At 41.8% G+C, this 27,879-nt stretch overlaps 2 protein-coding genes across 2 annotated transcripts in view; one reads left to right on the top strand and one right to left on the bottom strand.

Moving 5' to 3' along the window:
* PITPNC1 (phosphatidylinositol transfer protein cytoplasmic 1) overlaps nt 1-995 on the bottom strand; it is a 206,190-nt gene extending 205,195 nt beyond the window's left edge. The window contains 2 exon segments of the mRNA XM_073311590.1: nt 712-889; nt 892-995. Of these exon segments, the coding sequence (XP_073167691.1) occupies nt 712-889; nt 892-930 (217 nt within the window). The 5' untranslated portion in view covers nt 931-995.
* PSMD12 (proteasome 26S subunit, non-ATPase 12) lies at nt 784-22,719 on the top strand. Its single transcript, XM_073311589.1, has 11 exons — nt 784-1,000; nt 4,062-4,121; nt 4,418-4,546; nt 10,474-10,581; nt 15,413-15,517; nt 16,621-16,770; nt 16,927-17,061; nt 17,733-17,845; nt 18,847-19,021; nt 19,703-19,780; nt 21,483-22,719. Exons 1-11 carry the CDS (start codon nt 893-895, stop codon nt 21,690-21,692), a joined length of 1,371 nt encoding a protein of 456 aa, XP_073167690.1. The 5' UTR covers nt 784-892; the 3' UTR covers nt 21,693-22,719.
* The last annotated feature ends 5,160 nt before the right edge of the window (nt 22,720-27,879 follow it).

Here is a 27,879-nt window from a genome sequence, read left to right as displayed (position 1 = left end):
GTTACACCAGAGTGATCCCACAGGATAAAACGGTACCTTTACATTCAGGTACCATTCAGCATGATACTGTTTTGTGGGTTCAGTGTGTGTCTCTTTGGAACATTATTGTAACCAGTGATAAAAGCAGATTGAAACAGGAAGGGGAGCTCATACCAGCCACCCAGCAAAGGCAGCCGGAGAGGAAGAGGGGGCTGTAGGGCAGCACCGCTTACCTAACTCAAAAAACGTCGCAGGAGGGGGGAGGAAGGCGGAGATGGGAGGGAGAGGGAAGCCTAAACACAACAGCACCTCTCCCCTTCCTTCAGCTAAAGCTTATTGACCAAAAAGAAAAGGAGTACTTGTGGCACCTTACAGACCAAACAATTTATTTGAGCACAAGCTTATTGACCCTTGCCCCTCCAGAGTCCCACCCCAGCCAGGGCCCTGTTTTTGCCCCTCCCCCACACCTGCTCCCTACCCCCCTCCCAGGGCCCTGCTCCTCCCCACATCTGTTCCCTCCCTAACATCCAAAGCCCTGCTCCCCCCACCCCCACCCCAGGCCCTGGTACTGCCCCTCCCCCAAGCCCCACTCCGGCCAAGGCCCGGCTACAGCCCCTCCCCCTTGCCAGTTCCTTCCTCCACTGCAAGGGCCCTACTCATGCCGCCCCCGCCCGCCAGGGCTCTGCTACTTCCCCTCCCCCAGGTCTGCCTCTCCTCCTCCTCCTCCCTTACCTCCTCCCCGCCAGGCAGGGCCCTGCAGCGGCTGTGGGGTGTCTCCGCCAGTGCCTGCGGGGTCCTGCCGCGAGCCAGCTGCCCGCGCTGCTGCCTGAGTGGGTGCCCCTGCTGGTTTCCGGTGTGTGTTTGAGGCCGGGCCGGGGACGCGGCGCGGAGCCGAGCCGGGAGCGGGCGGGGGATGGCGGACGACGGCGCGGAGCGGTCCGACGGCCGCATCGTGAAGATGGAGGTGGATTACAGCGCCACGGTGGATCAGCGCCTGCCCGAGTGCGAGCGGCTGGCCCAGGTAAAGGGCAGCCGGCGGCCGCGGCGGGGGCTGAGTCATGGCGCGGCCCGGGCTAGGCCGCCCGCCGGGGAGCCGGGCCGGGGGACGCTCGCGGTGCAAGGGGGCTGAGGGAGGTACGCCGCAGCAAGCGCCCCCGCAGTGGGGGAGAACCCCCCCTCCGGCGGGGGGGGATGGGCAGGGCCGGTGTTTGCTGCGAGGGGGTCAGCCCCGGGGGGGGGGGCCAATCACGCCCTGGGTCCGCCCCCCTTCGGAAACAGGGGAGAGGTGAATGCGCTGGGGGCCGCGGCGTGGGGGGGGGAGGGGGAACGCTCCGGGCTTGATGTATCTGTGTCGTGACCGGTCTCCTGCTATGGACAGCGCCGTGCCCCTCCCCGCTTCACACAGCCACGGGACCGGGCACGGGGCGGTCTCCCAAGTCGTCCAGCTTGCGCCCCATCGCCCGCCCGAGGGCCCTGCTGCGGCATGTAGTGTGCTGGTGGGATCGGCAGAGACCCCCACTGGGTGGGCGGGGGGGTGTGCCGCTTATGGGATGGAAAGGACGAGCCAAGCCCACCAGCCTGGTGACTGGTGTGCACAAGGGATCTGCAGAGAGAGAGAGAGAGAATAACCACCAGCGTGCAGCAATAGGCCAGCACAGACTAAGCTGTACGAAGGAATCCCTCCCGGCTGGAGGATGGAGACCATCTAAGAATACAAGGATGACCGTACCGGGTCAGACTAATGATCCACCTAGCCCAGTATCCTGTCTGCCTACAGTGGCCAGTGCCAGGTGGTTCAAAGGGAATGAATAGAACAGGCAGTCAAAGAGTGATCCATTCCCTGTCCTCCACTCTCAGCTTCTAGCAAACAAGTGTGTTCCTGTGACACCTGGTATTTTAAGGCCCTTGTGTGCAGGGAAGGGGGCTACAGTAGAATCCCAGGAGAGCAGCTATGGATTGTGTGTGGTGACAAAACTGTGCCCCCTCCTACCTTCTCTACTTCAGCATAGCCAGACACAGACTGCCCACTGCAGCATACATTGGGATCCTGGAGGCATCATTCCCCCCAGCAGCCAGACTTAGGCTTTATGCTGCAGCTTGCCCTTTCCAAATAGGTGTAGCCTGCAAAATTGCATAGGGAGGAGGTGGACTGATGCCATGTATGACACGTGTACAGTGGTGATGCACAAGAATTAGGAAACCAAGGATATTTCCCTGCAATATAGTCAGTCAGGCACAGGCCATATATGTCATTGTGCAGTTTATTTCTGTGATTGTAGGTGGACATATACTAGACAAGCTATGGTACACAGTTTGAAGGGACTTGGTCAGGATAAAAATAACTTTTGGAAGAAAATTCCCTTATCTGTATTACTAATACCTTAATGCCTTCTAAAAATTCTTCCAGTTTTTATGCTTAAGTAGCCCAGTGCTGCATTGTTTGTTACAAACACCTCTATTAAGTGTAGCTAAAATACTTGTTTGGAAATGTAATCTGTTTTTGGATCTAAAGTTCCTTACAATGGCCTTTAAATCCCATAGACAAATATAGGACATATAGTCCACATTAAGAAAAGGAGTACTTGTGGCACCTTAGAGACTAACCAATTTATTTGAGCATGAGCTTTCCACATTGTACTCCCTTGATTAGGATGTATATGAAGTGCAAAGGCATGTGTCACCTACCTCCTGGCTTGCTCTGTTTAATATCGGAAGGGAGAGATGGGTAACAGCAACGTTTTTTGTTACAGTATTTAACTACATTTTTATTTACTTAGGCTTTGTCTTGAATAGGTTAAGTAGTCCCAAGGCAGACCCAGACTCAACTTTTTTTCCTAGTGTACATGCCGGGTAATGCTGATAGTTTAATTTAAGTGGTCATGTTCTAGTTTAGGCTAGTATTTGGCCGACTAAATCAAATTACCTTTCATCTTCATTCGGATGAAGTTTAGGAATTTAAATCTGGCTTATCGAGCATGTTTTCAAGCTTGACCACATTTCCTTGTAAAGACACAGCCTTACTGTGTGTCATGTGAGAATGGAGGCTTATGGGTATACTGGGAGAGGAGGAATATACTTATATGCTTTTTAAATTGATGGTTACATTCCTGCCTTCACCATACTGTTACTTATGGTAGCTCTCTAGCTGAGGGAACATGTTCTGTTTTTCTGTCTCTTTTTTAAATTATGTGTTACAGTCAGCTATACATTTAAACTGGCAGCTTTTCAAAATCTCCCTAATTCAAGTCGTCATAGCTTGACAGCCCTGAGATTATTCATAACTCCAGATTCCTAATGTGAAAATGTGTACTGTTGCAACTGAGTGTCATTTCTGTGTGGAGTTATCTGTATGGGTCTGTGAATTTCAAGGAAAGCTGAGATATACTACAACAACTAATTTATTTAAAGTGAGGGAAGTTTAAGTATCTGAAGGTGGGATTTTTTTAAATTTAAATCAATAATTAAAGCATAGACACATTTTACATGAGAAAGAGGGAATGGGTTTGGGACTCAAGTGATCTGGTTGTATTCCTGGCTCCGTCACTGACTAGCTGTATTTTTTTGCATGGGTTATTTAACAGATACTTTCAAAAGTGGCTTTTGATTTTGGGCATCAGTTTTTGGATGCTGAGTTTCAGACACACAAAGTCCTGCTTTTTAAGTACGCTGAGCTGTGACCGGTCCAAATGATGTTAAAGTATGGTCATGACCTCTGAACATCAGACTCAAGATGTCCCAAGTTAGGCACTCAAAACCAAAGGCCACTCTATAATTGTTTCCCTTAATTTCTGTATATGTTTTCCCATCCATAAAAAAATGGGGGTAATGATACTTCCACCTTTGTAAGACACTTTGAGATATACAGATGAAAAGTGCTATATAAATGCTAAGTATTATATTAATGTTTATTCCTATCTTCCTTGTTAAAGAAATAAACTACATTGAAATTAGTCTTTTGCCCTGATTTTGCTTATGCTTTTTGCTTATGCTTTTTCTTCTATAATACATTTAGCTATTCTTGGGTTAAACTGTTCTGTATTTTTTTCAATGTTGGTCCTAATAATGTTTGTCCATGATATTAGGAAGGAAGACTTCAAGAGGTCATTGAAACCCTACTCTCTTTGGAAAAACAGACACGAACGGTAGGTAGACTATGCTGTGCAACACATTTATTTCTGGGGTGTTCTCTCGTGTGTTCCCTCTTTCCCTGGCAGATAGTGGTGCTAGTGGGAAATTAGAGTGGTTGGCTCTGCCATGTTCCCCCTTTCCTTGATGGTGGTGGAGCGGGTGGGAAGTCTGGCTCTGTGCCATGTTTCCCCATTCTTTTGAAGATAGTGGGTCTGGAGTTATAATGGATTATTGCTCTTGTTTTTGTATTGTCAAGGCTCTGCAGTGGTAGTGGATCGGTGGTCACTAATGCACTTCTTGTTTGTTGCAGGCCTCTGACATGGTTTCCACGTCCCGTATCTTGGTTGCTGTAGTAAAAATGTGTTATGAAGCTAAAGATTGGGATGCTCTTAATGAAAATATTATTATTCTGTCAAAGAGAAGAAGTCAGTTAAAACAGGTGACCTTATATTTTTTTAAACAAAGAAATGCAGCTGTTTAGGAAGGAAAGATATCATGTTACCTTTCTAGTTCAGCTTCTGTGTAGTGCCTGTGCTCTTTGTGTTTTAATAGCCTTCTGAATATACTAATGCCAGCTTCTGTTGCTGCTTCTGATAGGCTTAGTCAAGGAGGCTTGTGTGCTAAATTCACCTTGCTGTCATCCACATTAACCTACTGAAAAATGCACTAGGGATGTAAAATATTAAACAGTTAAACGATAAGTATTAGTCTTACCGTTAATATATTGCAGTTAATTTTTAAAACAGATTGGTGGCAGCCCCGGATCTCTGCTGGATGGGGACATCATGTTAACGGTTAAACGGTTAACCAATATAATTTTAATGGTTAAAATGGATACTTTTTAAAATGGTATTTACATCCCTAATATGCACGCACTCATGCATGCTTAACTGCAGCCTTCGCTCATGTTGCCTTTTTTTTTGTTTTTGTTTTTCTCTTCTGTTCGTTTGTTAGGCACTGTCCCAAGAATTTGCAGACATCCTAGGTGTAAAATTTTCAAAAGTGATTTAGGCTTCTAAATTCCACTGAAAGTCAACGGGGCTTAGACTCCTAAGTGCCTGAGTTGCTTTTGAAAATGTTCCCTTTTGTCTTCATATCTCTCTAAAGCTCCTAGCATCCTGCTGCTGTATCAACAGTAATCTGTTCACTAATTCCTCTGAGTGAACACATCCTTAATTTAATGTGAATGTGGGATTCCGTTAAATTTTGGTCACTTTGTTCTGGAGCTTAACATCAACTCAAAAAACTTGATTGACTTTGTCCCCTTTGTTTATGGTTCTTATCTTTGAATCTTATTTCTGATCTTTTTTTCTAGCCTTTTAGTTGTAATCTTAGATTCCTATTCTCCTCCCTTTATGCCTCTTTAGTAGCTTGCACTTTAAACACAATATTTAAACATCCTCTGCAGCTTTTTGTATTAATTCCAATCTCCTCCATTTCTTGCTCATTTCCAGCATCTGTTAAACTTTCTTGATCGCTACCTCACACTACACCTAGGTTTCAAGTCTCTGATGACTAGCAACACCAATTCCTTTTTCAGCTTCTCTATTTAGGTATCTTTAACCCTGTTGGTACTATGGTACTGTACCTAGTTTTGTGTTAATACATTGGTCACATTATATTCTCCCCTAGCCTCATGAAATGCCAAAAAGCTATGCATGATAAAGAGACTTCTTGTTTGCCCATTCCACTTTGGTCTTATTTATATCTGTTCACTCTTACATAATTTCATGGTTGAGATTTCTGCACCTTCCTGTTACCTGTTGGTGATATCCAGAATAAACAAGTCTAGACCCAATACAGGTCTTGATTAATTCCTTTTTTTAGACTTCCCCATTTATATTTAGTGGGGATGGATCTCTGCCAATGTGCACCCTGGAATAGGACCCCACTGTCATGCCCCAGCATTAGAGAGTACTCTGTCATATGCTCCAACTGACATATTGTGGAAATGATACATCAGTGTTGGGAATGGAGGGGTGGGGTGAGGCAGAGCAAGGGACAGCCTGAAATGTAAAATTCCGTTAAGCAGTCCAAAGTTGGGGAAAAGCCATGGTGTATTGCTTACCTATTCTCTGCTGTGTTCTCTGAGAGAGATGCTTAGCCCTGATCACTGAGGTCTGCGTCCTTTGCAGTTCTTAATCCACGAAAATGTGTGTCATTAAGCTGTTTTAACTAGTATTCTAGTCTTGTATGTCAAGTGTTTCTGAAGTGCTGATGCTTGGGATTGCTTACAATTCCAGTTTATTCAAGCCTCATGAAAGACACTAATCCACACTAGTCAAGCATGACCTAGCTCATATGAAACAGGATTACTAGTGACTTTCGCTTACATGTTTATCTAACTGTTGACTTTGGTTGAGACACCCAGGATTTAGTGAGGAAGGGTACATGAGGATTGTAAAGTCTGATATTTCAGACGAAGTTGTAACCTCCACCTCTTTAAATGCACCTAGGTATTCAATAATGTTATATCACAGGGGGATTTCTATTTGACCCTAGCTGGTGATCAGCTCTTCCCTTCAGACCTATGAAGATTGATATGTCTTAATTTTATTTTAGTGATTGTAAATGTAGATGATATTTTTATTTATGCTTATAGCAGAGCAAACTGAGCTGTGTGGAAGGAGATATATTTTTAGGTTGCAAAAACTTCAGTTGTACGTTTTTTCCCCCTTTTGTGTTGAGAAGAAGTGGGGGGGAAAGGACTAAGATACTTAGCACATACTGGAATACATATATAATAGTACAGCAGAGCAGTAATTAGCTCACAATGGTAAAACTGACTTTTTCCAGAAGAAAATGAATTATGAAATTGATATTGCAGTTTTTGGTTTACATGTAAAGTGTGATGTTAAACTGCAACAAATCTCAGAGTAGCAGCCGTGTTAGTGTGTATCCGCAAAAAGAAAAGGAGGACTCGTGGCACTTTAGAGACGAACAAATTTATTTGAGCATAAGCTTTCGTGAGCTACAGCTCACTTCATCGGATGCATTCAATGGAAAATACAGTGGGGAGATTTATATACACAGAGAACATGAAACAATGGGTGTTACCATACACACTGTAAAGAGTGTGATCAGGTAAGGTGAGCTGTTACCAGCAGGAGAGCGGGGGGAGGGCCCTTCTGTAGTGATAATCAAGGTGGGCCATTTCCAGCAGTTGACAAGAACGTCTGAGGAATAGCAGGGGGAATAAACGTGGGGAAATAGTTTTACTTTGTGTAATGACCCATCCACTCCCAGTCTTTATTCAAGCCTAAGTTAATTGTATCCAGTTTGCAAATTAATTCCAATTCAGCAGTCTCTCGTTGGAGTCTGTTTTTAAATTTTTTTGTTGAAGAATTGCCACTTTTAGGTCTGTAATCGAGTGACCAAAGAGATTGAAGTGTTCTCCGACTGGTTTTTGAATGTTATAATTCTTTTGATGTCTGATTTGTGTCCATTTATTCTTTTACATAGAGACTGTCTAGTTTGGCCAATGTACATGGCAGGGGGCATTGCTGGCACATGATGGCATATATCACACTGGTAGATGTGCAGGTGAACGAGCCTCCGATAGTGTGGCTGATGTGATTAGGCCCTATGATGATGTCTCCTGAATGGATAAGTGGACACAGTTGGCAACAGGCTTTGTTGCAAGGTTAGGTTCCTGGGTTAGTGGTTCTGCTGTGTGGTGTGTGGTTGCTGGTAAGTATTCGCTTCAGGTTGGGGGGTGTCTGTAAGCAAGGACTGGCCTGTCTCCCAAATTCTGTGAGAGTGATGGGTCATCCTTCAGGGTAGGTTGTAGACCCTTGGTGATGCGCTGGAGAGGTTTTAGTTGGGGGCTGAAGGTGATGGCTAGTGGCATTTTGTTGTTTTCTTTGTTGGGCCTGTCCTGTCGTAGGTAACTTCTGGGTACTCTTCCGGCTCTGTCAGTCTGTTTCTTCACTTCAGCAGGTGGGTATCGTAGTTGTAAGAACGCTTGATAGAGATCTTGTAGGTGTTTGCCTCTGTCTGAGGGGTTGGAGCAAATGCGGTTGTATCGTAGAGCTTGGCTGTAAACAATAGATCGTGTGGTGTGGTCTGGATGAAAGCTGGAGGCATGTAGGTAGGCAAAGCGGTCAGTAGGTTTCCGGTATACGGTGGTGTTTATGTGACCATCTCTTATTAGCACTGTAGTGTCCAGGAAGTGGCTCTCTTGTGTGGACTGGTCCAGGCTGAGGTTGATGGTAGGATGGAAATTGTTGAAATGATGGTGGAGTTCCTCAAGGGCTTCTTTTCCATGGGTCTAGATGATGAAGATGTCATCAGTGTAGCGCAAGTAGAGTAGGGGCATTAGGGGACGAGAGCTGAGGAAGCATTGTTCTAAGTCAGCCATAAAAATGTTGGCATACTGTGGAGCCATGCGGGTACCCATAGCAGTGCCGCTGATTTGAAGGTTTACATTGTCCCCAAATGTGAAGTAGTTATGGGTGAGGACAAAGTCCAGCCACCAGGTTTGCCGTGACATTATCGGGGATACTGTTCCTGATGGCTTGTAGTCTATCTGCTACCCAAGATCCATAAACCTGGAAATCCTGAACACCCCATCATCTCAGGCATTGGCACCCTGACAGCAGGATTGTCTGGCTATGTAGACTCAGGCCCTACGATACCAGCACTCCCAGCTATCTTCGAGACACCACTGACTTCCTGAGGAAACTACAATCTGTCGGTGATCTTCCTGAAAACACCATCCTAGCCACTATGGATGTAGAAGCCCTCTACGCAAACCACTAACCCAGAAACCTATCCTTGCAGCAAAGCCCGTTGCCAACTGTGTCCACATATCTATTCAGGGGACACCATCATAGGGCCTAATCACATCAGCCACACTATCAGAGGCTCGTTCACCTGCACATCTACCAGTGTATATATGCCATCATGTGCCAGCAATGCCCCTCTGTCATGTACATTGGTCAAACTGGACAGTCTCTACGTAAAAGAATAAATGGACACAAATCAGACGTCAAAAATTATAACATTCAAAAACCAGTCGGAGAACACTTCAATCTCTTTGGTCACTCGATTACAGACCTAAAAGTGGCAATTCTTCAACAAAAAAATTTAAAAACAGACTCCAACGAGAGACGGCTGAATTGGAATTAATTTGCAAACTGGATACAATTAACTTAGGCTTGAATAAAGACTGGGAGTGGATGGGTCATTACACAAAGTAAAACTATTTCCCCATGTTTATTCCCCCTGCTGTTCCTCTGACGTTCTTGTCAACTGCTGGAAATGGCCCACCTTGATTATCACTACAAAAGGGCCCCTCCCAGCCCCCCTCCACTCTCCTGCTGGTAACAGCTCACCTTACCTGATCACACTCTTTACAGTATGTATGGTAACACCCATTGTTTCATGTTCTCTGTGTATATAAATCTCCCCACTGTATTTTCCACTGAATGCATCCGATGAAGTGAGCTGTAGCTCACGAAAGCTTATGCTCAAATAAATTTTAGTCTTTAAGGTGCCACAAGTCCTCCTTTTCTTTTTGCAACAAATCTGTTTATCATGATCATACAGGTCTACACTTTATGTGAGAACACATACATTTGAAACTGGTATGCTGACATCAACCAGAAATAACTTCATATTTTTCTAGAAATTTACAGATACCACAAAGGAAGGGACAGTGTACCCCACTATTTATTTAGACCAGGGTAAAATGCATACTGAACACTTCCTTTTATATTATGGAAATCTGGTAGCAAACAGATAAGCTCTTTCCAGCCTGTAAAGTAGTCAGTTTGGTTTGGCATAAGAAAATATCAATTCTGCTCTTCAAGGGAAAAGTGTAGCTAGAATGAATCCCCCAAACAAGTAAATTGAGAACAAATTTGAGAGAAGTGATATAGACACATCCCATTTGACTTGAGCCAGCCTCTGATCTCAGTAACATCTTCCTGTGGAAGGTCATCTGCTCACTTTGGTTATGTCTACCTGGGGATAAAAAACTCGTGCCTGGCCTGGGTCAGCTGACCTGAACTCCCGGGGCTCAGGCTGAAATGCTCTGTGAGGGTGGGCTCAAACATCTACACAGCAATTTTTAGCCCTGAAGCCGGAGCCCCACGAGCCAAAGTCAGTTGCCCCAGGCCAGCCATGGCCATGCCATGGGTCTTTTATTCTTCTCTTTTATCCTATTAAGTTCATGCCTAGTAGGAGTGAAAACAGCCCCTCCAACACACCCACACACTTATTTTGGGAGAGAGTCCATTTACTTTGATATTAATAGTCCTCGTATCTTAATATTTTATTATAAATACTCCAAGATTATATTCTTGGCACACTTCTAGAAATCTAAAAATAGAGTAATATTTTGTTTTGCATTGTTTACACCAGGCAGTTGCTAAAATGGTCCAGCAGTGCTGTACTTATGTTGAGGAGATTACAGACCTACCAATCAAACTGCGATTAATAGACACACTGCGTATGGTAACAGAAGGAAAGGTAAGACTTTTTGTTTTCAGACTGGAACCTTTTGATGTCTAGTGGCATAATAAAAAGGATATTTGCCTTTCTTAAAGCATGTCTTGTTACCATTATTTCCTTTTTCTGGTTAGAGAGAGAGCCAAAACACATTTTGAAATTAATCTGATAAGGAAATCTGTATATTTCTATTCAAAATATCTTGGAAAATTATTTCCCTATATTGCTCATTTAAGTAACTTGTTGGAATACTTTTTTTTTTAAAGTCTCTATTTTAATGACACCTTCAAGTATTAAAGCTGAGAATTCTAAAAATTCAATTTAATGGTGTGTGTTTACTTTTTATGTCTCCTTTTGTGCAATGAAAATAGACTAGTTAGTTTTACTTCCTTATTCTGGTGAATTAGCATGGTGTCGAATGCTTATGTTCCAAACACTGAATGTGATTTTTTTTGTTTAAAAATCTTGATGTAGGAATTTTAAAAAAACAAAGGACAAAAACCAAAACAAAAAATATAATTCATGGGAACATTTCTATTAGGCTTAGCTTTTGTACAATTTGCTTTTAAAAAATGCAAATACTGAGTTCAACTGGACCCTACAATGTCTTTTTAAGATTTATTTTCAGTACTTATTGTTGACTATAAGATTTAAAGTTGTGTACATATCCATCATCATCATCAAAGGCAAATTCAGAAGGGACATAGCTTCCTTGTACATCGAGTACCTCCTGGATAGATCTCTAGCTTGGTTCTTCAGACAATTTAGTTAGATGTGCAGTCTGTTTCCATCAATGGCAGTCTTATTGCACCACTGAAGCTTTTGGTGACCATGAGACTGCTGACTGTGCAGCAGCATTCCTCTTTTGTGATTACCATATCTATTAATTTTCATAATCAAACAACAAAAAATACAAAAAAGAAAATGACTTACATCTTGTATATGTTCCCAAGTACTGCACAGTTCACATGATTTCCAATAAAATTATGCAATTACGCAACTTGTCGATGCTGCAAGACTGGACAATACAAAATCAGACAGTTTTACTCAGGTGTAACATGTTAGGATGGAGGGAATTATACAAACAAAAAAATACACTAATAGGCGTAAAGGTGAAGGAGGGGACCACAGGGAAGTGGACAAGGACAGAAAAAACAGAGATGTCAGGTGGAATGGAAGGCTGGCATTATTTGATCTATCTTAAAATTTTTTTGTCCAAACGTATATAAAAAAAAATCCATATTTCTTTGAATTCATATTGGTCTCTACATCGAAAAGCGATTCTTTCTTTTGCTGCTAACTCATACTGGTCCGAATATCACTTCTTTATTCCAGGCATAAGCCTACTCCTCCATTTATGTAACATCATGGACTTGGTAATCATTGCAGCCCTCAAGAACCAAAATCTTTGCAGTGGAGTTAAACATAGCATAGTAGGTACATAACCTAAGATATAACTTTCAGCTGAGGTTTGGTTGCTGAGGCCAGACACTATTTTTTACTAATGTCCACCTCTTTTCACAGCTGTCTGACTGTTGGACAGTCCCATAGTATATGCATCAGGGTTCCTTTTTCTTTCTTACAGCACCAACAAACATCAGAGGACAGGGACCCCATCTTGCCAACCTCTGTGGTGTCAAGTACATTATGAGTAGACTATTTTGCTGAGAATCACAGAAGCATTTGTAACATTCTGTAATATTCTCTGCCATTGGGCTGTGATAACTTCCCTTTCTATGGGTTCACAAAAAAACTCCAGACCAGTGGAGGGCCTATTCATTAGTAAAAGCATATGTAGTAGACATAGGCCTAAGGAGTTTATGAAACATTTCCAAGATTCCCAGTTGCTCTGGGACTTCTGGCAGTCCTAGGACATCCGAACCAAACTGATACATCAACAGATGTTTTAGTTGTAAGTACTACCACTCCGTTGAGGGTGGCAGGTCATGTTGTTGCATTAGTGTTAGAAAAGAAACAAAGCTCTCATCCTTGACTAATTGGGAAATCCCTATAATACTCTTGCTCAGCCAATTCTTCCAAATCACAGATTTTCTCCTTCCTCTTTTCACCCCTCTCCCCCCCCAATTTGCAAGGCTGGGGTACCTCAGATAGGTGCTTTTGCATGACGGTGAGGATGAAAGTGGTACCTCTTCGCTAGGATTGCCCAGACCCTTCATGCAACCACCCGGTTAATGCTGAAGTGGTTGTAACCTAGAGTTGGAAGCTGTCACAGTCACAGTAAAATAGCCCCATGGGAATGTCACAGTAAAATTGCCCCCCTTTGGGGTCCCCTGGGTAAGCACCAGCATTGTATATCACTAATGCCTATATAGGCATATACATAAAAATGGATTTTGGGAGGGGTTGAAGGTGAGAGTGTGGAGTGAAAAGTTCCTTTGCAGGTTACAAGAGGCCGTTAGGGGAGGAAGGGAAAAGGGAATGGGTTAGCTCGACGCTCCAGCTAGGTCCAAAGATAAGACGCTGACTCCAGCCCAAGGCCATGGCACACAACTGACTCTCAGCTGCCTGCCAAAAAAAACAGGGGCCTGAATTCCAACCCCAACCAGCCGTAAAAACAAAGCAGTAAACTAAACTGCCAAAAATTGCAAAAACTAGTAAAACGGTAAAGGCCAGTGGGGGGGGAACAACAGTTTTGCGTCCCTAAAGCTGGGGTGTTTTAAAAAAGCCACAAAAGGCCAGTGTGGACTGGTACAAAAAGCACGGGGGACAAAAGTCCCTAAACAAAACGCCCCAAAAAACCCAAGGACTTAAAACCCTCCTAAAAGCTAAAGCAAATAAAAAATCAACAGCAGACCCTGGATGGCCTGTGCACAAAACAAAACTCTTGTCCACCTTTCCCCCTCTTCTTCTTATGTTACACCCAGGCTTGGCCAGCCTTGGGTTGTGCATGTGTAAGTATGAAAGTGGGTTAGGGCATGGGCACTAACGCTTTCTTCCTTCCTCTGAGTGACATGGGAAGCACCCCGCATTCACCGCTGTTATTTTATTAATAAAGCTTTAAAACTTAGTCACTTGATGTGCTCCTTCATCTCCTCCCCTCAAAGTCCTGCGGCCTCAGCCTAATCACCTGATGCCCCAGGCAAATTGGTAACATAAATCTGTCACAAAGCTACATGATGGTACTGGCTAGGGGACTTAGTTTTGTCCATATTGTAACCAAACCAGTGTGTGCTGCTGCTTGCACAGGCAGATTGGCCGTCAGCTGCAGTGATTCACCAAAGAGAGCCAACAAGGCAATGTGATTGGCATATTTGAGGTCTTGAAGCAAAATGGTGGTCAGCCAGACACTACCAACAGCTGCCTCTTCGAGCTTATCCATGTTGGTATTGAACAATGATGGTGACAGGACACAGCCTTGCTGAACTCTTATGGAAATAGGAACCTATGCTGTGTGTCTACCATTAACTTGAACTGAGCTTTTTGTTCCATTATAGAGCTCTTCTGTCAATGACACTATCTTCCCAGGGACATCAAGTTGCCTTATTAGATTCTCCCAAGCGTTGCTCAATACGCTGAATAAAAGGGCTGAAAGAAATCTGTAAAAGGTGCTGCACGTGACTTATTAAATTCAGACATCTTCTCAAAAGGCTGTCTCAAGGTAAAGATCTGGTCGTTAGTGGAATGACCAGGTCTAAAACAGCACAGCCTTTGCTGTGAAATGCATCACTGATTCAAGACATTAACATGGAAACAAAGATTTTCTTGGGACTGCCAACAGTGTAATACCTCGGTAGTTACTCGCTTCGGCCTTGCTGCCCTTTTTGATGAAGGGCAAAATCACATCCTTCTTCTACTCATTGTGGATGGTGTAAGTGTGCCAGAAGGTCTGGAAGGGCATATGCAGTTACAATCACAAAACACACCAGTTTTCAGCAGCTGAGGATTAATGTTACAAATTGTATATTTATGAAGTTATGTTACACATGTAAAAAGTAAAGGAGTAAGGATGCATCCGATGAAGTGAGCTGTAGCTCACGAAAGCTTATGCTCAAATAAATTGGTTAGTCTCTAAGGTGCCACAATTACTCCTTTTCTTTTTGCGAATACAGACGAACACGGCTGTTACTCTGAAACCTGTTAAACATGTGTTACTCTTAGTCTTATTAGGTATGATAGAAAATTAACAAAATAGGAAGTGTATCATAGAAGTCTGTGTTTATCTACTCTTACACCTTTTACCAGTTCAAATCAAGCCTAGGTAGCTGGTAACCAAAAGTTGTTAACTAATGGCTGGTCAGAAGTGCTTGTAAAAGGAGATAGTTTCCATCCGAGTTTGTGGTAGACAACAGTTCCCATCACAAAATGAGCCATCATTGTTTGCTTCAGTGAGAGTCTTGGTGGAGAGATGAATGAATTATCTTCTTCCTAGATGCTGACCTTCCAGATCAGGGTTGAGACTCAGTAACAAAGGGAGCTTTGCAGCGTTGCTGCCTCTGCTGTATCTCTTATCTGAATATTGCCAGGGCTACAGCACTGGTCGTGAACAATAGATTAACGAAATATTAAAAAGAAGTGTTTCCTATTGTAATGGTTTTTAAATACAGACTATACACTCTCCTTAAACTTAATTTGAGTTTCCAAATATTAAACTCTTATTGTAGCACAGAGGAAACTTCTATGGAAACATTTCTTAAAGCAGGTGTAACATAAATTAATGCTCTACTCACAAAGTCATCACATTATGTTCACTTCATTTAAAGAACAGTAGAAAGATTTCAATGAGACTATTCATGGGTGTAAAGTTACGCAGATGTGTGTATTGCAGCCTTAGATGTAACACGCTTTAACTTAGTAAAATAAGTTTCAGTGTTGGATTTTATTTTAATTCCAGATCTACGTGGAAATTGAGCGTGCTCGTCTTACAAAGACACTTGCAACAATAAAAGAACAGAATGGTGACGTGAAAGAAGCTGCTTCAATTTTGCAAGAACTACAGGTAATGCATCATATGGTTCATAAGTGTTTCACCTACAAAAATCAATATTTTCTCAACAACTAACAGTAAGATTGTAGAGAGAGCTGAGGCTTAATCAAGCATAGCTATCCAGGAACCAATTAACTGTATTTAGTGGAAGTGTAATTAGATTGAAGATGCTCTAGCTCTGCTAATTTGGCTGATGCTGAAAATTACTCAGCATATTTTCCTTTTGGGAAAGGAGGTTCCTGTGTATTAGCTGGTACAGAAGATTTAGTCCTAATTTAATCTTTGGACTTCTGGAACGCCAGCATTCAAAATGAAGTGTTCTTGGATCCACTTGTTCTTTGTTGGTTTTTTGTTTGTTTGTTTGGGTTTTTTTACATGAATTTGGCACAGGGAACTGGCTCTTGATGTGTCTGGAAGGAATTCCCTCCCATGTTTTATTCTGCTAAAAGAGTAGTGTGTGGGTCCTTTGGGCTGAGTTAAGGATGTGAGGGTATAACCAAAGAGAACCCTACACTTTTTCACATTTCTATTTCTTCAGAGCTTGAGAATTCCCATCTGTTTGCCACATAACAGCCACCGTTTTTTCTGCTGAAAGGGGTGGATACACTTCCTTCAAAGCTAATGAATGTTGTTGTTTAGTCATCTAGTGTGTGGATGCTTTGTTCAAAGGTAGAGATTTCTGAGTAAAATTAGCTTCTTGGTTACAATGCCTTTCTTAAGAAACTTTTCCAGAAAACAAGAGGCAAATGTTTAAATGTGTGTGTGCATAAATGAAGCGTGTCAGTGGGGGTTTGTGTATGTTTGACTATGCATGCATAAACAAGTGCATAAGGCAAGTTTTGGGGGGGATTTTGGCTTATGTGCGTACTCTTTGGGTGATTTAAATGCACGCGGTCAGACCGTATGAATTTGTCCTCTGTTATAACATATATATGATGCTCAGTAAGTCCATGTAGTAGAATTATACATATAGCAGCTTTGGTTGAAAGCTAAATATTTTATAATAAGCACATGAAAGAAGTATGATGAAAATCTTTTGCTAGAAGGGCATGCATCTCTCCTTAACATTATTAAATAAAGATCCATGGAGTTAAACACTTCAGTTTCCTTTTTAGGTGGAAACCTATGGTTCAATGGAAAAGAAAGAGCGGGTGGAATTCATCTTGGAGCAGATGAGACTCTGTTTGGCTGTAAAAGACTATGTTCGGACCCAAATTATCAGCAAAAAAATTAACACCAAGTTTTTCCAGGAAGAAAACACAGAGGTAAAGTTGATGGAGGGATTTTTTTTTCTGTCAATCTGTCAGTTCTCTTTATGCACAGGAGTTTTTGTATAGTCAGTCTTTGGAATTCAGTTGGCTGTAATTTGTGAGATTAGTGGATCTGTTTCAGATTTTGACATTTGTTTGAAATTGTTTCAGAAATCAAAGCTGAAATACTACAACTTAATGATTCAGCTGGATCAACATGAAGGTTCCTACCTCTCAATCTGTAAGCACTACAGAGCCATTTATGATACTCCTTGTATCCAGGCTGAAAGTGAAAAATGGCAGCAGGTAAAAACGTGGCAAATGGAACTGCAGCAGTTCATAGTGGCAGATACCCATTTTACTGTATATTTACTGTATTTGTTAGAGATGAACATGGATCCTTTAGTCCATCTACGTGTATATGAACATTAACAAACTGTCTACATAAGGAGGAATATAATAAAAGCAATTATGCGTGTTCTTATGTAATTAGTATTTGTATCAATGACATATAGTGTATGTTGTCTTAAATTCTGAGGATGACTTAACTTCTCCATTTCATGAGTGAAAGCCTAGAACAACTTGTGAAATTAAATTCTGAACAATATTTTTCTGAATTTATGGAGCTAGCTCTGAAACAGCATACACAATGCAAATGCTGCAAACTCAAGATTGTTTTTCTCTTAAATGCTATTATTACAAATAACTTGACCTGAATCATCTTGCCTTGTGATCAAGATGTAAAAGTTTTGTTTTGACAAATTTAGTTATTAAATTTATTTTTATTTTGTTTTATTACCTTAGTTTCTTAAAAAAATTGAGCCTTACAGAATGTATATTGTTATATGTACAGTAGATTAGCCCCACATACATTTTATTCATATTCTGAGAACTGCTTTTGTTTTGACGTCAGTATTGTGTTTTGTTTTGTTCTGTTTTTCTGTAATAAAAAAACACCATTTTTTTCCTTTGAACAGGAACTGAAGAATGTTGTTCTGTATGTTATCCTTTCACCTTACGACAATGAACAGTCTGATTTGGTACACAGAATAAGCAGTGACAAAAAGCTAGAAGAAATCCCTAAGTATAAGTAAGTATCTTTTGAATAGTCCACTCTGACAAAAAACCAAACAAAAAAACAGCCCTTTAAGGAGTGTTTTGAAGGCAGAAGGGATTCAGCTACTGTTAGTCTACTGCAGTGGTTCTCAACCTATTTACCATGGTGGGCTGGATCCAATGCTACCTGTATGGCCCTGAGAATGTCACATGGGCCGCAGCTCTGTGCTGATTGGGCCACAGGTTGAGAACCATTGGTTTACTGTAAATATTTCCTATACAATTAATGTGGTGTGAAAAAAAAATCTATAAAGATGTTTTTGTGAGTGTGCAAATTAGAATTATAAATAGTAACATAAATGTGTGTCTGTGTTGGAGAGTTCTGTATTCTGGACATAGTCTGAACAGCTATTATTCCATAATACTTCACTAAATAATACTGAGAGTCTAATTTTCAAAATATGGTCCATATACAATCGTTACATGCATATGATAGAATTTACATGTGCAAACCCTTTTTGCATAAGCACACGGAGTACAAATCAAGCATAAATTACTTTAAATGTTGTTGTTTGCACCCATGGATGTACATACGAGAATTGCAGATGGACAGGAGAGACTGGGTTGATGACACCCCCTTTTAAATTTAGCTCCGAGTATCTGTCTCTCCCAAAACAATACTGTGCAGCTTGTATAGTCAAGTACAGCTGTGCAAAGTGGGTGTGAAATGGTTTGGTTTGGTAGAATTTGGCACAAATTTGCACAGGTGACTAAGATAACATATGGTACAAAGAAGTGGAAATTGAGGCCGTAGAGTGTGTGTGAGTGTGTGAGAGAGAGAATCAGTCAGTCAATAGGAAGTGTTAATGTAAAAACTTCCCATTTGTGAATTATAAATTTTAAAGTGCTGAGTAGAATTAAAAGTTATAATTAGTAGTGATAAAATCAAGCTGTTTGCTATGGCTGGATTTTTAATACAAAATACAAGTTTTATTGGTATAGAATTGTGAACTGATTTCATTAAACCATTTACAGAGATCTTTTAAAACTATTTACCACTATGGAGTTGATGCGCTGGACCGTCCTAGTCGAGGAATATGGAAAGGAATTAAGAGAAGGAAGTCTTGACAGTCCTGCCACAGATGTCTTTGGTTATACAGAGGAAGGTGAAAAGAGATGGAAAGACTTGAAGAACAGAGTTGTGGAGCACGTAAGTACAGCCTGTTTTTTAACCATTCTTACAATATAAATTAAGCATGGAATTGCTAAAAATGCTTTTTGCTTATTTTATTTACAAAGAGAGGGACAGGAGAGAAGATATGAGAGAAGCTGATAAGTTGTCTTTTCTTCTTTTCATAATGTTCTACTTCTTTTGCATTCCTGAAATGTTAATTTTGTAGGTATGTGTCTTTGCTAGCCGCTGATGCTGTGTCAAAAAAGTAGATCAAGCACTCTGAGAGTGATGCACATTCCACCACTTGGGCTCAGAAATTATAAACTAATTTTTGCATTCACTTTAACAAATTGGAATATAGCAGTTTGTGCAAACAATGGAATTATAAACAAAACAGCACGAGTGCAAACAAATACTTAATATTTAAATAGAGCTTACATGAGTTATAAGACTCGGCCCTGTAAAATTCTGCTTAGGGTAGAAACTTGAAAAGAGTGCAGTTTAATATTAAATCTGTAGTTAGTATCTTGCCTTTGTATATGCAGGAGAATTGTATGTATCCAAGAAAAGACCCCTTATTCGTTTACATACCTTTCTCTGGATAAGCCATTATAGCAACACAAGTCCTAATCAGTTTTTAACATTGACTTTTATATTTTTGGAGCCTGTCAGTTATTTCTTGCAAATAACCCTCTACTGTGAACACTTTTATTCCAGAATATTAGAATAATGGCAAAATATTATACCAGAATTACAATGAAGAGGATGGCACAGCTCCTGGATCTATCTGTTGATGTAAGTGTTGCTCAGGATATCCTCAGCATTCTTCTTAGACTTGTCCATATGGTAGAGAACTCAGTATTCAAGAAAATAGCTTTTTGACTTAATTTGCATTTATTTGCATTTGGTGTTTAAGATGAAAAATATATTACAAGTCTATCACAAATAGTGTTTGGAACAGCCATGCATCCAGTGCAAAAGAGGAGGTAGAAATATATCACTCTGAGTAAAGAACCTGGAGGAAGAAAATTTGCCCTCTCTCATACTTATCACTATAGTATATGAGCGCCTCACAATCATTAATGTATCTAGCCTCAAAACAGCCCTGATGATATTGCTTTTAGTCTCTGATGCCCATCCTTGTGTAACCAATGCTTTCCAGCTGTTACCATCAGAAACGAAATGGAAAAAAACAATATTAACTTTCAGAGAGATACAGGTAACATTAATTGAATTTTGGTTCAATTATTATAATTCAGAAACTGTTTAAAATCTCTCAGGAGCAATAATACAGATGTTAAATAGAATATTTTTCAGTTTTGCCTCTGATAATGAGTTTATAGCAGGGGTGGGCAAACTATGGCCCGTGGGCCAGATCTGGCCCATTAGGGCTTTCAGTCCAGCCCGCAGGATTGCCAGCCCCATGGCGCAGCGGGCTAAGGCAGGCTCCCTGTCTGTCCTGATTATGCACTGCTCCCGGAAGCGGCCAGCGCAACATCCTTGCAGCCCCTGGGGGAGGTGAGGCAAAGGGCTCCGGGTGCTGCCCTCATCTGCAGGCACTGCCCCCTGCAGCTCCCATTGGCCGGGAACAGGGAACTGCAGCCAATGGGAGCTTCAGAGGTGGTACCTGAAGGCGAGGGCAGTGCGTGGCTGAGATGCCTGCCCCACCCCACCCCCAGGAGCCACTGCTGAACATGCTGGCCACTTCCGGGAGAGGCATGGGGCTAGGGCATGCAGGGAGCCTGCCTTATCCCCGCTGCACGCCGCTGCCATGCCGGAGCCGCTTGAGGTAAGCTGCAGCTCGCCGGAGCCCACACACCAAACTCCTCCAGCACCCCCAACCCCTTGCCCTGAGCCCCCTAGCTCCCTGCCTTGAGCTCCCTGCCACACCCCTCTGGCACCCCAACCCCGTGACCTGAGCCACCTCCCGCACTCCGCACCCCCTCCTACACCCCACTGGCATTGGGAGGGCAAATTCACAGCTTGTTTAGTTCAGAGTATTTTGCTTTAAGATGTTTTAATTGCACCTCCTGCTCTGCACAGCACCACCTCACAGAAGCATCATTTACCTGACCAGTGTTTGTACAGTGTAATTGGTGTGGAATTTAGCAGTAGAAATCATGTTCTGGAAGCTGTTTAGCCAAGTGCTCCCATTGTATGTTAAGAGGCTTTCAGATGTAATATATTTGACTTGTGCAGTTTGTTAGATGTATCTTGAACTGAAAATAGATGTTAACTGTTTAGTGTGGCTAACATCAGAACTTGCTGACCTTAAGTAGTTTAGTATCTACAACATAATTCCAATGCCAGAGGCGTTAATATTAAATATTATGGCCACTATAAGTACTGTAATTCTAAGAGACTGTATTACTGTTAGTATTGGTAACACCTCAGTCACACTGCTGTCGTGTTAACTGGAAATTTGAAAACAATATTGGGTATTTTGTTAATTACAAATGCTGTTCTCCTTATTCAATGCCGTTTGTCTCCTTTGCAGGAATCAGAGGAGTTCCTGTCCAACCTAGTAGTAAATAAGACCATCTTTGCAAAAGTAGACAGGTTGGCAGGAATTATCAATTTCCAGAGGCCCAAGGACCCAAATAACCTACTCAATGACTGGTCTCACAAGCTCAACTCACTGATGGCCCTAGTTAACAAAACCACACATCTTATTGCCAAAGAGGAGATGATACATAACCTGCAATAAGATGCTTCAGTATACTTAATGCTTTTGAAGAAGGCATTAAAACTTGGTAATAGACTATTATCCCAGTGTATATTTGGTTTATTTTCTCCCTACCAAACCCTCCTTGGCCAAAACTTAGAACATGAATAAAAACTCTTGAATTCTTGTTGACAGTTAAGTTCCCTTGATTATTCAGTTAATTGTTAAACATTTTTTTGCTACAGTTGGTGACAACATAATAAAATGTATTGCCTGTGTTATCAAAAGTGGTCTTGTGATTTATCCCAGTAGTGGTTCTTTTTTTTTTTTTTTTTTTTTTTAAATTTGTAGATGTTTGTCTTGATCCACGTAAGAAATAAGTCTGCACTTACTACTTTACATGGTTACTTTTGTTTTTGAAGATGTGGGGTATGCTGTGACATTTTTGGAAAGTATTTTACAAATAAAATGCACCAAAGTAATGTGCAAGGATAAATATTTAATATGTCAAAGGTCTAACTTGTATAAAGGCCAGGAAATTCAGGTTTAAGACTGATGCTTCATTTTTCTTTGTGCTTCAGTATTGCAGAGGTTTTAGACCCAGCACTTCATCTTATAAAGGCAGCTTGGATTTCTCAGACGTAGCTCTGAATTTCCTGGCTTTTATGGGTATGGGCCAGCTCCTTAATTTAACTGTGTTGTGGATTTTAATTTGTAACGGCACCAATAGCACATAATTAACTTGGTTGATGCTTCAAATCCACCCTCTTGTTTTGTTCATTTTGCCTTAATTATATTCCAGACAAGAGAGACTTCTTGCTTGCTTGAACTGGTCATAAGAGAGACAAGGAGGGGTGGAGTGGCTTTCCAGATGCCAAGAGAAGCCTCTGGTAATCTGAAAAAGCAAAGATGATATTTAAGTGTCGGTTTCTAGAAGTCTGTGCAACAACTCCAAGATTGGCCACACAGGGTATTTGGAGAGCCACACACTACGCATAATAGGTAGTTTTTTTGTTTTTTAAATCAATTTTTATCTCTTGGGAGGTATGTATTACTATTATAAAATGAAGATGGGCAAAATTTGAACTGGAACCTTCTTCTTGGTACTGGACTTCTCATGATATGCTTGATATTTCACAGTTAATGGCAATGAAGAGGCTAAAAGGGACACTATCAGGTTAAAAAACGCTTTCTAAATAATATAAATGTTACAGTATCATAGATGCTAAAACTGACTACTTAAAATTTGAGTTCCCTTTTCATCATTTACGCTGTTACTTTTGTATTTAATTCAGCTGGGACAATGAAAGTCAGTGGGATTTAAGCACATGCCTAAAGTTAAGCATGTATTTGAATGCTGTCCTGAACTAGATGGCTGTCCTGAGTTGAGGCCCAATTCAGTACTAAAATTCATGGTGTGTGAAAGTGCCTTTAAATCAATGGGAGTTGGAGGCTTTTGAAAATCATGAGTAAAATTGAAAATCATTTCTGAACCAACTAAGTATGTAAACTGCCACACACGAAGTTGAATTGCTAGAGAGGTGGAATAAAGAGCGCCTGGGATGAAGGAAAACACAATGTCAAGATACGAAGTGTACAGGGAGCAGCAGGGGCGGAAGGTGAGAAAACCTGGATTTGTGCTGGAAATGGCCCAACTTGATTATCATACACATTGTAAGGAGAGTGATCACTTTAGATAAGCTATTACCAGCAGGAGAGTGGGGTGGGAGGAGGTATTGTTTCATGGTCTCTGTGTATATAATGTCTTCTGCAGTTTCCACAGTATGCATCCGATGAAGTGAGCTGTAGCTCACGAAAGCTTATGCTCAAATAAATTGGTTAGTCTCTAAGGTGCCACAAGTACTCCTTTTCTTTTTGCGAATACAGACTAACATGGCTGTTACTCTGAAACCTGTCATTATAGCAGACAGAGACACGCATCCTGTGTGTGAGAGAGAGATGTGCATTGCCCCTTTAATTATGCTTAGCCCATTCTAAGTACATTGCCCTTTTAAGTAGATCAGCAAGTTGAGACAGCAGCTGGTGCCAGCAAGCTCCCTCTGTCCTGAGCCCCATTGTCCCCCTCCCACCCGCTCTGTGGAGATAGGGTAAGCAAGGAGCAGGGGGACACCCTGACATTAGCATCCCTCTTCTCTTCTCTCCCCACCGCCCCTGCACTGTAAGCAGGAGGCTCCAAGGCAGAGGGCAAGAACAGCACATGGCAGTTGGGGGAGGGACACCTGAACTGCCCAGCAATTGATAGCCTGCTGGGCAGCTGCCGTACAGGGAACTTAAGGGAGCTGATGGGGGGCTGCCAGCCCACCCTGCTTCCAAGCCCCCACCAGCTAGCTCCTACGGACTGCTCTTCCTGCAAGCAGTGGACAAAGGCAGCTGCCAAACAACGTTATAAGGGAGCATTGTGCAACTTTAAACGAGCATGTTCTCTAATTGATCAGCAACGTAAGAACGAAACAATGTTAACCGGGACGACTTTAAGTGAGGAGTTACTGTACCAGTCCCCAGAGCCATCAAATCATCTCCCGTGCATACTTAATAAGAGATCAAGTGGGTGAAACAGCAGTAATATGGTATCACCTTCTAAATTAACTTGTGGCTCAGGTGTTTGTGTAGATTATGCTTTGACAACAGCTTGTCTTGTATTAGCAAAGTAAAAGAACCCTCCAACCCTAACATTCATAATAGCTACCTGTTCCGCACAGAAAGGTGGATCTCTTCTCGAATCCTTGTAGGCTACTGAAAGTTGGTACCACTCCTCACCCTTTTGAATGCTCATATTCCTGCACATCCTGTAGTTTCCTGCTCAGCTATAGGTACAGCGAGGTCTTCACCTTGATCCCAAAACCAGTTAATTTCCAGGTTCATTGTTGCGGTGTGCAGGGACCGTTGGAGAGATTTGGCCAGTAAAGATTTCCAGTTAATAGCGAAGGTGAAAATGTTTTGTATGCCAAATGTATTCTTTAGCAAGTCAGCCTGGGTGACATTTGTCCTTGAAGTGCTGCTGTGTGTCCATTCTGTCGCTGCATTAGCACTTGTGTGTGGGCACCGTTCTGTGATTCGAGAACAGAGTATGTTTTGCAAGGAATGTGCTCCCAGGCACAAAAAAATGTAACAAGTGCACGACACGAGGTTTAAAAATAACCCTTCCATTGTAGCCTACATTCTGACCGGACCAATTCCACCGAGAAGAGGTAGAAAATGTATCGCTGTCAGAGAATGTTTGTGGTCCTCGAAGTGCCCATTCTTTTTTCTAGAATGGAGATGATTTGCTGTATCTGCACCCGGATTTAAAATTTCTTCTTCCCCAGTTTAGAAATCCTATTTTCAAAAAATTCTGAAATAAAGGCACTTGTACATGGATTTTCTTTTCACCTCAAGATTCAGTAAAGATTTGCTATGGCCTCTCATTGCAGAGAGGCAAGGGCTTGACGTGACCTGTAGCCTTTGCTCCCTCTTTTATTTATCCCGTACACATCTGCTGGCAGAGAGATTAGTGGTAGGATGAGGCGGGCATGGATGTGTAATTATTAGTTCTCACAGAAGCCCAACATTGAGGTAATTTCCTGGGTCATCCCAACCCATCCCTAGCAGCACGGCTGGCCTCCTACTCTAGCCTGAGGGAGTGAGTTCTAGCAGCCTGAAAGGGGAACGCACTGAGGTGAGTACAAGGATTTGAACTAGAAAGCACAGGTTGCCAGATCTTACAATTAGATCAAAGGGGAGGAGGCGTTTGAGGGGCCCAGCCCTGACTAGAAAGAGAATATTAGGGGAGGAGCCGAATCTGAAAGGCTTATAAAGGCACCTGTGGTGTTTGGTCTTTATTTAAATCCGTCCCTCTCAGTCTTGAGTTTCACTCCCCTTGAGTACGGAACTTGCGCTGAAAAAGAAGTTCGTGATGAACAGTTAAGTGTGCAAGTTTAAGGGTCGGAGCTCCAGAAAGAGCCAACAGAGTGGCATTACTTGCAAAAGTTGCACCATCCACTCCCATTCCCTGAGCATGGCAAGTCAGTGGAGAGATCCTCTCAGAGGACAGCATAGAGAACCGTGGCACAGGCACATTAAAAAAGGTGTCTTACCACTCCTTGATTGGTGCAAGACATGCTCTCCCCTCTCCTAAAGTGGTCTTAGATTCATAGATCCCGGGGCCACTGTGATCACCTAGTCTGACCGCCCCACCCCGTAGAACACTTCCTCTTCCTCAGTATTGCTCATGCTATGCCCATTGTCGTCACCCCAAAATGCAAATCCATTTAATTCATTGCTTTGAATCATTTCAGTTCCTCTGTTCCTTTCCTCAAATACACATTTCCCTACCCCAATGGCTGCCTACTGTCTTTCAACTACTGCACTTTCACATGTTAATTATCTTGAACAGAGGTGTTCTAAAAAGAAAAGGAGGATGTGTGGCACCTTAGAGACTAACAAATTTATTTGAGCATAAGCTTTTGTGAGCTACAGCTTAACAGGGCTGCTACTCTGAGAGGTGTTCTAAGTCACTCAAGCTCAGGGCCTGCTGTGCTTAAAAGGCTGCAGCATTCCTTCTCCTGTTGGTGTAGGTACTCCACCTCCCTGAGAGGCGGAAGCCCTCCTGTTGAGATAGCACTGTCTACTCCAGGAGTTAAGTCAGTATAACTGCATCAGTAGTTATACTGACGTAAGTTTCTCATGTAGAGCAAGCCTGAGTCTGCTTTTAAAGGCACAGGCTTTATATAAAACAGTTCATTCTTAATGTTAATTCTACTCTATATCCAAAGAACAAATTAGTCAGCCAGTCAAGGGTCCCACTGAAAAGACCCAGTAATCATATGAATTAAATACTAGTGGGGAGAAAAGGTGCTACAATTTTACTGTGGAAGATTATACATCAGGATCAAGCTCACTAACTGAAGCAGTAATGGACAAGGGATTACCACCTTTTTCATATACAAAGTTGAGTGGTTCCTGCTCTGTAGAGGTCATTGATGATGGTCATCATCTGAAAACCGGTGAAAGATTAATTTTAATATGCAAAGCTTTGTTTTCCTTACCTATAGGTATGTACAGATTTGAAAACAAAACCGGAAAGTAAGTCCATACTGGTTGTCTTTGAGAAACAGAAGTGAGAAAGAGCTTAGTTTACAGCAGCTTGTTGGAGAGCAGCAACAAAACTGTAAATTGCACTGAAAGACAGTGAATGCAGCTCCTTCTGCTGTCTGTTACTAAAAGGGTGGATTGAATAGCTCATGGGTTCTGACCAATGATAGAGCTATGGCGTAGGCTTTACCTAGAATACCATCCATTTCTCTTTCCAGAGGAGAGAGCTATGTAGTGCAGGTAGGAAATGCACAACATGTCACCCACCTTTAAAGCAAAATGCCCAAGTTCGATAGGTTTCTTGTTGTAACATTCCATTTTTCCAACTCAACCAATATATGCTTTTTTAGCTTTAGTGTTGTTAATGCAACAAATGTATTAGATCTCTGATAATGGAGAAGATGTGTGCACTACTTCATTTTCCATTACCTCAATCCGAATCTACAGGTGCTGGACTGGCACCAGAATTGAGAATCAATGAATCATAGAATCATAGAATGAAAAGGGAGCATACATTTTCTGGTAACCACTTGATGGGAAATCTGTGAAAAGCAGTGTTTACAGAACTCATTTGCTATTTGTCCACCATGTGAAATTAAGAGTACTCTCCTCTAACTTGCTTGGCCTCATTTAAATAAAAACCACTTTCTCTACAACATTTTAGCATGTCCCACATGCTCTTCAGAGGCTATCCATTTCTCCAACCTTTTCCGAACATTTGATAGTGATCGGGTTTTTCTATACTATATGCAGGATTCAGTAAGATTGCTGTTTGTCTTAATTTCATTGGGAAAGGGGACTACTAGAAATACAGTAGAAAGATTTTGCTGGCTAATGAAAGTGAATCATACCCATAACAAACTGAATTTTACATACAAAACTAAACATCAGAGCACAGATGTCACTGATAGTAATACCCAGTATGTAGATCTTTTAATAGCTGTTTGGTAGCATGTTAAAGGGACAATGTCAGGTAGCTTAGGCCCAAATTCGAGTTTATGAAAAAGCACTTGTAAATCCCTTAACAACACTTACAAGTGTTAAAAAAAACTTGAAATGAAAAAATTAGTTGAATTCAAACCCTCCCAATACAATGGTTATAGCTCAAACATGGTGCTAGTTCATCTAAACCTTAAAG

This window comes from Lepidochelys kempii, chromosome 14 (assembly GCF_965140265.1).
Source record: "Lepidochelys kempii isolate rLepKem1 chromosome 14, rLepKem1.hap2, whole genome shotgun sequence".
Taxonomy (NCBI): domain Eukaryota; kingdom Metazoa; phylum Chordata; order Testudines; family Cheloniidae; genus Lepidochelys; species Lepidochelys kempii.
Note: the sequence above shows the minus strand (reverse complement) of the source record. Positions and strands in the feature narration are given on the sequence as shown.

What these genes read in the sequence shown, in the direction of transcription:
- PSMD12 (XM_073311589.1), top strand. Translation starts at nt 893, where the DNA reads ATGGCGGACGACGGCGCGGAGCGGTCCGACGGCCGCATCGTGAAGATG. An exon ending in TGGAAAAACAGACACGAACG is followed by an intron (nt 4,122 to 4,417) that starts GTAGGTAGACTA and finishes TGTTTGTTGCAG; the next exon opens with GCCTCTGACATGGTTTCCAC. An exon ending in GAAGAAATCCCTAAGTATAA is followed by an intron (nt 17,846 to 18,846) that starts GTAAGTATCTTT and finishes AACCATTTACAG; the next exon opens with AGATCTTTTAAAACTATTTA.